General features: G+C 41.0%; 1 protein-coding gene across 1 annotated transcript; it reads right to left on the bottom strand.

Annotated features, from left to right (window-relative positions):
- Window positions 1–655: 655 nt before the first annotated feature.
- On the bottom strand, window positions 656–9857 carry ttll1 (tubulin tyrosine ligase-like family, member 1). The gene is made up of 10 exons (XM_061252020.1): window positions 9607–9857; window positions 9247–9373; window positions 7557–7765; window positions 7212–7392; window positions 6470–6607; window positions 6039–6147; window positions 5710–5853; window positions 5185–5271; window positions 3812–3975; window positions 656–2971 (listed from the first exon to the last, which is right to left on the bottom strand). The coding sequence occupies exons 2-10, from the start codon at window positions 9357–9359 to the stop codon at window positions 2845–2847; spliced, it is 1272 nt and encodes a 423-aa protein (XP_061108004.1). The 5' UTR covers window positions 9360–9373; window positions 9607–9857; the 3' UTR covers window positions 656–2844.
- Between the last annotated feature and the right edge of the window lie 758 nt (window positions 9858–10615).

Genomic DNA, 10615 nt, shown 5'->3' with positions numbered 1-10615 from the left:
AACTTTTGGTTGCAGATACTGTCTTAATGGTGGTGCAACCGATTTAGTTTAAGGGCAATTACCTTTGGATATGGGTGTATAAATGAAATACATCTTTTTATGTGTTCTGTTTATTCAGGTTCTCTTTGTCTAATATTAAATCTTGTCTAAAGATCTGAAACCATTCAGTGTGACAAGTAGCCTATGCAATAATAGAGTAAATCAGGAAGGGTGAAAATACTTTTTCAGGGCACTGTATATCCCTTCTGCATACGCATGCATGCATACACCCAACCACCCACACAAACACACACACACACACAAACACACACACACACACATCAAGTTCATGTACTTGCTAATCCTTGATAGCAATGATTGGGTTATTAATGATGTCGAATTTGATTGATGGGGTACGTGTTTGTGTGTGAGTGCCTATACAAATATATTTGGATTGTTTGGCAGAGTTCGCTTTAATAGCAATAAAACTTTTGACAACCATTGACAAGATTTGTCCGATATTGCAGATGCCTTTGGTGAGCCCTGGTGGGCAGTACATTAATAAGAGCAGGCCAATATTAAAACACAGGATGTGAGCAGACGGCAAGTCACCTTTAGTAATTGTACAAAGCAATCAGCCAAAACAATAAATACACTCTTTATACAGACACACAACTTTGGGAGGGTTAAACTATATTGGCAGAATAAAAATGTACCAAAAATTCCAAGTTTGATTCCATTGACAAAGGTATTTCTATGAAAAAGTAAGCACCAAAAGTAGAAAAAATCTGAAACGGTTTACAAGTGCACTTATAAGCCAAACCCCAGTTCAGACCACTGGCCTATAACACACGTTAAGTTGAAGGTCAGTGGTTCTCACAGTAAAAGGTGCAGGACACCTTTTGCTACACTTCACAACAAAGATAAATTTCAAACAGGGATACAGGCACTGCAGTTTACCCTATGTTTTAAATATACAGAATTGTAGATCACACCCGTTATGAGCAGCCTTGTATAGCTTTTCCTGTGTGTTATACGGTTTGGAAGGCTTGACTGGCTTGCACAAGGTGAACCGGGAATCTTAAACACACAACGTAACAGGTGAGAGTCAGCAAGGTCACAAGGACAGGTGGAGTACAGCCATGAAGGAGGAACAAGGTGAGTGGTGGGGTTGTTATAGTTTGCTATGAGCTCTTACCTTTGTCATTTGTAGTCAATTTCAATAATTTGTTCTCATAACTGAATCCAACATTAAAAGTGTCAAAATGTCCAGCCAATATTACAAAATGCATCACCACTCTATGGAAAGCAATTTTATTACATGTATGGCAGAATGTTAAAAAGTTTTTATTCTATAAAGTATTCAAAGATTAATGATTGCAATCAAGAGTGGTGATAACTGATATATTTCCTAATAAATACAATGTATTCTGACAAACGTAACTTTCTATTTTGTACTTTATATTCTAACATATACTCCAGTATATTTTGTAAAGCCAGTGTGTGTAATACTGTGGATATAGAATACAGGCAAGGACATGCTTATAAAACTGGGAGTAAAATCAAACAGGATTTCTTTCACACTGAAGTGGCTCCTCTGTGTGAGCTGGACTGATTCTATGGGCACAGCCCACAAGTGTTTAAAGCGGAGGCCTTCTGTCACCAGGGGAACTGCATGTCTAATGTTCTTTGTATGCTCTCTGTAAGACTTTCCAGCTTTGTTCAAGACAAAAAAAACACAGTACAGAAGGAAAGCATTGCAGTTAAATCAATTTAAAAAATTGTATAAAAAAACACTACTACATAAAATAAATACTTATACGAAATACAATATAACTCCATTGTTCATAACCAACTGATTTGGTGTTGGCTCTTTCCGTTAAACATTCCAGACTTAACAGAAGTTCACACTACATCTGACACAAGCCTGGAGGGACAAACACAATAAACAGCAATACACCAGTAGGTCATTCAAAAAGACCATGAATGCTCATATAAATAATAAATGTTAAAGCAAAAGGTCAGCGTGACGCATTTCTACATGGTAACATGTAAAATATGTGTTAAAAAAAAATTAAAAAAAAAAAAAAAAAATTTGGAATCTTTGGTTCCAGTTCCAGGTTTTCCAGTCTTCTTTGGACAACCTGCACTGTTTGGCATAAGAAACCTTAATGAAGGAGGTGGCTGTGTACTATTATTGTGCAACATTGACTAATAGAGATTACTTGGAAGCTTAAATGTATACATGAGTGTGATTGAGAGTGAGTTCTGCAATCGCAACTGCGAAATGCACCAGAAATATGTGCGTCAATAAATTCGCCAGGTGGAAACCCTACTGTTTATCAACACACACACACACACCTATTATGTACATACACACTTTCACTCAGTCAGTGAACCAGTCGAGTAGAACAGTGCATATAAACATACATAAACATACTCTCTTATAACTTGCAATCCTTATTTATATAGAAAAAGCTTAATAAAAGGCTTTTTACAACATGGGGATAAACCTTTTCAGTATCAGTGCTGCCGTACTGGAGAAATGCCATGCTACTCATGCACGCTGGACCAAATAATTAACTGTACTACGAGCCTCTTCGGCCTTTCTCTCCCTTCCGTCTCTGCCTTTCTCTACTGTGCTGTGCAGGAATAGGGGGTTTCAGTGAAGTCATGCTAAGGTTCTCTTTCTCTCTGTCTCCCCCTCTTGGTGCATTGTGGGTATAGCCAGACCACTGGGGCGGTACCAGTGGCCTGGCCTCCGAGCGGCCACCAATCACAAACTCTCTCCCTTGGGCGGAAGAGCAGTGAAGGATGGGGCATTCTGGGACGCCGAGTGTGGCATTGCACCCCCGAGTGCACGCATCACTTCCAGGTGGCTGGCGCGGGACGCAGGGTGTTGGCCCTCGTGCCCTTTGACCCCAGGGACTGACCAGAGCGGCTTCTCAGGTCCCTCTCGGTGTTCTCACTCAGAGCCTGCTCCTCATCGTACCTGTCCCGGAGCAGAGAGACAGGCAAGAACATAGCAGGTCAGGAATACCCTCCCTTACTTCTACTATTTAGTCAGCAGATGGTAGTGGGGGTGACATTAGCTCAGGAGGTAAAAGCAGTCATCTGGCAGTCGAAGGGTTGCCGGTTCAATACCGCGCTGTGTGTGTTGAAGTGTCCCTGAGCAAAACACCTAACCCCCAATTGCCCCTGATGAGCTGGTTGGTGCCTTGCGCCTTGTTGGTGTGTGAGTGTATGTATGAATGAATAGGTGAATGAGAAGCATGAATTGTAAATAAAGGCGCTATATAAATGCCAACCATTTACCATTTAGACACCTGTATTCAGAGCAACTGCCACTTTTACATACTATCCATTTACTGAGCCAGGCATATCATAAATAAATTCAGGTTAGCTACCTAGCTCAACAATACAATAGCAGTACCATGGCCGGGATCTGAAACCTAGTCTCTAGTTTAGTTTCACGCTGCCTCCTAATCAAACAGTGTAGCAGGCAGCAGATATTAACATTAAACAGCAGGCTGCTCTGAGTGTAGACAGAGTGCAAAACAGATCAATGATGACACAGAACTCCCCAGGAAGCACGGCAGGAAATGGTAGTCAGCCATGTGACTTCCCAGAAAGGTCTTTGAGAGACTTGCAGCAGAACTGGTAATTCTACTAGAAAGCGTGCAAAAGTGAAATATTTTCACTATTCCGGATTGTAGGATACAATGAACGAACTGTGGCATGACACAGTTATGCAATAAACACGGCTTACCCCCACCCTCATGCGTCTGTCTACCACCCTAAAACGTGATTGGAGGATAGAGGCTTCACTCACAGAACCTGGTAATTGCCCAGTGCCTCCCTGGGTGGGCTCCGGTTCCAGCGGCAGTCTGGGATCTCCCCGTTGGGCGTGACAATGTTCAGCGTGTCGTTCATCAGATTGTACTTCAGGATGCGGTCGTTGGCTGTGCTGGAGGTCAGCGAAGGCGACGCATTCACCTGGAAGGAGAACGGGTGAATCTTTAGTGTCCACACAAACACAGGTAAAATACAAAGACTGGGTGAGTCATTACTAAGACCAAACACACAGGTCAGTGGCATAGGTGAGTCTTTACTGTGGCCACACACAGGTGAATCAGATGGGATTGAACGCAGACATGAATTGTGTGTCAATCCTGCACAAATATGAGCTAAACATAGCTTCATCTTTAGCCACAGACAGTCTGTACAGACTTACACACAGTTGTACTTCACTAGAATCACACTTATACAGTTAGTTTTAAAACCAGAAATACAAGGACGGTTCCACAACCATAGACAACACTGATGAGGTATTAAAACACTTATCCCCAGCACGTGTGCTCACCATATACATTTCAGCCAAGGTTTTTAGACAAAACTGTCCATTCGACTGAAATTACCTGGCCTTCTGGACATTAAATCACGGTTCATCTTCACATTTTAACTAGATTTCTCTTCAGCACAAAAGTAGCCATCGCTTTCGGCTCTTGCGTTAGAGGAGTTGTGGTTTCAAAACTGAGCAACTGTTGTGTAAACACTGAGACGTTGCAATTAGGTAAGTGTTGTGTCAATACTGAATGATGTTACAGTTAGGTATGTGTTGTGGAAATATCACATGCATTGCAGTTGGCTAAATGTGTGTGAATACCTGTTGAACAACGATTACATTGTGTTTAGTGGCAATAGCCAGTGTCCACATATTCCCATCACAACCCTGTCGGAGTTGTTTTGGGAGTCTTTTTAAATATCCCCTCACTGCAGGTTTTTCTGAGTGTGGTCTACCCTGCAGGCCTGTACATGCAAAGTAAGAGGAAGGGCCCATGGGAGTGTTTCAACACACCGAACATGCAAATGCACCATACGCAACGCGGTCAGAGAGAGCACTAACGTAAAAGCTCAGAGAGTGATTGAAGCTATACGCCGAAGAGAAATTCTCATATTAGTGACTAGCTTATCTTAATGAATCACTAATTCAGCAATTAATTACTTTATCTTGTGAGAGAAGTTGTCTCGCAAACAAAACGTAATTTGACACCCAAACCAAGACAGAGAAACTCAAGGCAGGATATTGAGCAATCCATCAATGTTTTTTCTCGGTGAGAACACAATTAATTCATTCTGTTTTAGTCAGTGAAAACAATGAACACCAGTCTGAGACAGTCTGGGCTGTCTCATGAATTTCCTCACCTCAATTAGCCAGGGCTTGAGCCTGTCATCAATGATGATGTCATACCCGTAGCACTCAAAGCAGTGTTTGTCATTGTTCATGACTGGCTGAAGAGAGGAAAATAGCAATCATATGTCTGTGGTAGGTACTCATTTAGTGTGAAGAACAAATACAGGGCAAAAACATGAACTCAATAATAAAATTATGAAATAAAATTAAAGGCAGAACAGAGAAGATTGGTTTCACACTGTGCACAGCAAACACAAAAATGAAAATAATCTGTATGTATGCGAGAATCATAGAGTATTATAGAGGGTTTGTGTGCATGTGTGTGACTGTTTTGTTCTACTAGTTGATTTGCCCTGTATGCTGTCTGCCTGTGTATATGCCATGTGATTCCAGTGTATATGTAATGTCATGTCATGTCATGTCATAAATGTATGCTCTCCAGCTGGACGAGAACAAATTCCACCAGCTTACAGTCTGGCAATAAAAGCATGTGATTGAATTGTGTTGGAAGGTGGCAACTTAATGTGTATACTCACTGCTACAGCCTTCAGGGACTGGACCATGATCCAGTGAATCTGGTCGAACAGTCGGTTGGTCACCTCCTTTCCCCTGGTGCTCTCCAGGTAGAGGCGCAGATTGCTGACCGTCCATTTCCCCCCATGGACGTGATTATAGTCATCCTGCAACACAGTCCATGACATTATACACAGGTGGGGCATGTGTGTAAAGTATGAGAAACAGATACAATGAAACAAAATACAACCAGAATAATAATAATGCATTTTATTTGAGACGCCTTTCAAGAGACGCACATGTGTTTCCATTTCAACGTGTTTCCATTGGTACCAATTAGGGAGGCACTTACCCCATGTTTCTGTATGGCCACATTAGTAAGGTGCACAAACATGTTGTCTAATTCACTGGTGCTGGGAGTATATTTCACTGTGCAGAACCTGCAAAAACCCAGTTTATACCTGCAAGATATACAGACAAAAATGTTGCTTGTACATGTTGAAAACAAACATATCATCACACAGAAAACACCAGGTTACACCTAAAACTAGAGCTAAAAATAAACAACATTCTACAATACAGTGACAAGTGTTGCATGTTTACATGTACTATCCAAGCTTAATCTAAACTATATTAGCCAGGAATATTTCTGTAACCCTGTATATCAGCCTATACGGAACCTGCTACTCCCAACGTGCTAGTACTTTGGCCATGTCTGTTCTGAATCGGTTACCTGTACTGTACTGTTGGTGTTGAGGTGTTGGTGAGGCGACAGTCACTTACATATAGCACTTCAGCGGGCGGTAGGTGGTCACAAGCACATAGAGACGCAGGTCAAACTTCTTTCCACCTATCAGCAGGGGGTTGTCGATGTAAAGGGAAATGACATACGCCTCTTTTCCACTAGAGGCTGCCATAAACCTGAAAACACAGAGCACAGTATCAGTGCACTGAGCATAGACCCACAGACAGGAAATGTGCACAACAGGAGCATGAAGATTCAGAAACTCATTCCTCACTGTGCCTAACTGGAAAAGATGAAGTGGACTATATCATGCATGCATGATATTTTATGGGTTATACGTGAAGCAGGCAGTGTACCATTATCCCAGGTTCTTTATTTGGCTCTTCATGCACTGAGGACTTGGTCAACTGCAGCATGTACTGCAAACACCTCATCATATTAAAGTGCTGCACTATGTCAGCAAGATTCAAATACAGAATGGGGTTCTCTACGATAGCGTCATAGGCTTTTTTGTATTGTATACTCTAAACACAATTCACAAATTTTATGTTTGTATAATGTTTATGGAAAAAACTGAAAAGTCTGTCTTACACTGCACTTTATAAACAGCTCCAGAGTGAATGAGGAAAATTTAGTTAAATGGAAGCCTTTAGTGAGGTAACTCATAAGGCCGATCTTGGATATAATGAACTTTTGAATCACTCTCTGAGGACAGCAGTTACACATGGGAAATTCACTCAGCCTTGATTCAGAACAGCCTCTCCCCAGCCCAGTACCCACGTGGAGGTCCGGCTGTCCCGGGACCACTTCTTGATCTGGGACAGCTTGTTGATTAGGAATATGCCTTTCCCCTGGGCCTTCCCACAAGGCTTCATTATCCAGGTGCTGGATGGACTCTTCCGGAACTCTTCCACAAACAGGTTATAGTCCGCAGGAAGCATGAACGTCACAGGAACGAAGTCTGTTGGAAAAAAACAGACAAACAGAAAGGGTGATGCAGAATGCAGCAGGACACATTAAAAAATGTCTAATATGTGAGTAGAGTCAAATTCACTTCTTAGCCTGGTACAGAAATTGACAGATGATGTTTAACCATCCTTAAGAAAAAACCAGGACAAACAGTACCTAGGTGAAGGTATTTGCCGTTCTCATCTTTCTCAGCCAGCGGGTTACCCTCCTTCTCCAGCTCTTTCCGGTACCGTTTAATGTTCTTGATCATTAGATCCTTCCGGGTCAGCTCGTAGTGGTTGGGGAAATGGTTGACCATCTGTTCATCTGATAGGCGGTAACCAGTGTCCACACTGAAAACGCTCCTGATGGTCTGGACACTCATCCTGTGGCGTGGCAGATGGAGGGGAAGGGGGGAGGTTTTTGGTGAAATGACAGATGACTTCACAGCATAAGGCATTACAAGCAGCAAAGCTGTACATCCCCTTAGCTATGGCTGTATTTTCACACAAGAAATATGCTCTTCCTCAACACAGTCACCTTTGAGGTAATAGCCATCACTCTATCAGTCAACGACTTTCAAAGACAAACTCTACTACAGGAGAGCTAATGCTAAATGTTGGACATGGAAATCTCACTTATTACAACTGGTAACCTGAAGGCATTTGCCTGAGTAGATATGGGGATTTACTGTATACAGCAGTACACCCAAGGAACCCTGGTCAACTGTGCTCCACAGGTCAAAATCAGCTCCAGAGTCCAGACTTCAAATAGCAATATTTAAGCAACATCTGAACTAAAATACAAGCAGTAATAAAGACAGTCATCTGGGAGATTAATTAACATTTGATTGATTCTGCTTGACCCTGACTGTGAGAGATTACAGAGACTAAATCACATTGCCATTGGGACAAATAGCCTAACAGATGCATTTTGCCAAACAAAACTAATTTTTTTATGTTTGTTTTGAAATTATTTATATTTTTCCAAATTTTGAATTTGGCTACTCATCAGCAGACCAATTATAGTGATAGCCAACTCCCATCCCACAATGTCCATCATCTTGGGAGGAAGGACTCTGACTGGGACGCGCATCAGTTAGTTGTGTCTTTTCCCACAAATGAAACTTTCACTAAATACAGAACCTTAGGGCACATCACTGCAAAAAGGACATCAGGCTTTTCAGGTTCCCCTACTATGGAGCATTCTTTTATGTGAGAATTTGGCCATGTTTTGCTAGATGCTACTAATTTTTGTATTTCTGGGAACCCACACCACCTTCTCTTAACCCTTAAAGATAGATTCCAGCTGAACATAGATGTTTTAGAGGTATGACCACAATATGCAATATTGCATACCTGAAGTTGAAGTGCTAGGCTAATAAATTAAATGCTGGGCAAATTGATGAACATATATAGTATAATATAGAGAGGTGAGGTGAGGTGAGGTTCTGCTATGAAATGGCTAGACTGATCTGGATATAAATAAAAGATAGCATTACAGCACACTTTTATCAAGCTGAATCTGCCAATTATATTAGGCTAGTAGTCTTGCGTGTAACATAAACAACCTTACAAGCTATGTGTAATGATGACAATGATTGCGTATGAAAACTGCAACTGCAATTAATACTCAGGTAGCATATTGTATCTGTTAGTGTCTCCATTTCCTTTTTTACAACTTATTTGGATAACTAAGCCCTTCCAAGCAAGACTAAAGCCTCAACAACAGAACTAAAACATTAATGTAAGTAAATGCTCACTGGCAGAACTCAGTGCTGAGCAATATAACTTATCCAAGCCTACACCAGCATAACTAAAACCATACCTGCTTTACTATGCCCTCAACAAAAGGACTAAACACTCACCAGTAGAAGTTCCAGTCCTCACTGTCAGACACTTGGACCCATCCTCTCTTTTCAAAGTTGTTGATGAGCACAGACTTCTCTATGTCAGTCACCCATTTCACCTTACCAGCCATGATACCTCCTCCACCTGGAAAAGACCGTTTAAAATTCAGCAATCGCTTACCTGCTTATAAAAAGAGGGCGGTTTCTTCTCACGAGAATATTATAGCCAACAGCTTGCTATCTAGGACGTAATATTAGGCAAGTCATGGATCTTTTATTTTATTTAGCAACAAAAACACATTAAGCTGGTCACATGCATAACAACGTGAACGTAAAATTATTAATTAAACACTATCAAGGGATATTTTGCTAAATCACCTGGTCCTCGGTAGTGAATAAGCACTAATCATGGACGCTGTGAGCCTTCTCAGCAAGAACACATCCCACCGATGACTATTATTTTCATCCAGTCGTTTTTCATCGAGGAGTGTTTTTGTCCTTTGAAACCAGCTATCAGTTTATATTAAAATTAGCCAGTAATTTCAAACTGTAGATATCTATCATTTTCGACGTTTTCGTCTGGAACGAGTGTATTTTGTTGTCCTGATTTATCGATCCATTCTAAAACACGGCACCATGACAGCCAGAGGAGTATACAAAATCCACTTCCGGGTGAATAACCTAGCAACAGGGGACGCTTGCGCATGACAAGCATAGAGCGGTGGCAAGTGGCGGAGAGAACATTATGAAGCAAGACTTTTTTTTGTTCGTATGAAATCACGTTCTTTTTTTTTTCTCGCAAAATAGTACAAAATATATATAATGTATATATTATACAGCAAATTGAAAAAAGGCCAACACAATTTTTCATCGTGATCTTGGATGTAATCTTTTGTTGGCGCTCGTTTGTTTCGCACTCAGACAGCCCTTGTGTGGCAAATGAGATGTCAAAATATAAATGTAACAAAAATACAAATTTTAACATTTGCTTTTAAACAATTGTGGAAGTTGTGAAATGTATTATTTCTCTGCTATCATTTATTTGCTTTCAATTCAATGTACAGATTGTAGCCTTTCAGCGCCTCCCTGCTGGCAATGGATAATGGATTACTGTTAACGATTCCTACTTCCTCGCCCACAGCAAATAAACAACCAACTGAAATAAAATACGTTGGGTTTTTGACAGACAGTACTGCCTGGTAATTGGTATTGAGGTATGTGTCAAGATATGTTTTGTGATGGATTGAGCTGACCATGTAGAATTTGCTAAATATTATTTTATTGTTTGACTTCAATAACCACCTACAATCTATACTGCAGAGTCTCTGAGGTTGATTAGGTCAGAGTGGAGTGATGAAGAACCTGGGAGGTCACCTTACCTTTGCAT

Source organism: Conger conger, chromosome 8 (assembly GCF_963514075.1).
Source record: "Conger conger chromosome 8, fConCon1.1, whole genome shotgun sequence".
Taxonomy (NCBI): domain Eukaryota; kingdom Metazoa; phylum Chordata; class Actinopteri; order Anguilliformes; family Congridae; genus Conger; species Conger conger.
Note: the sequence above shows the minus strand (reverse complement) of the source record. Positions and strands in the feature narration are given on the sequence as shown.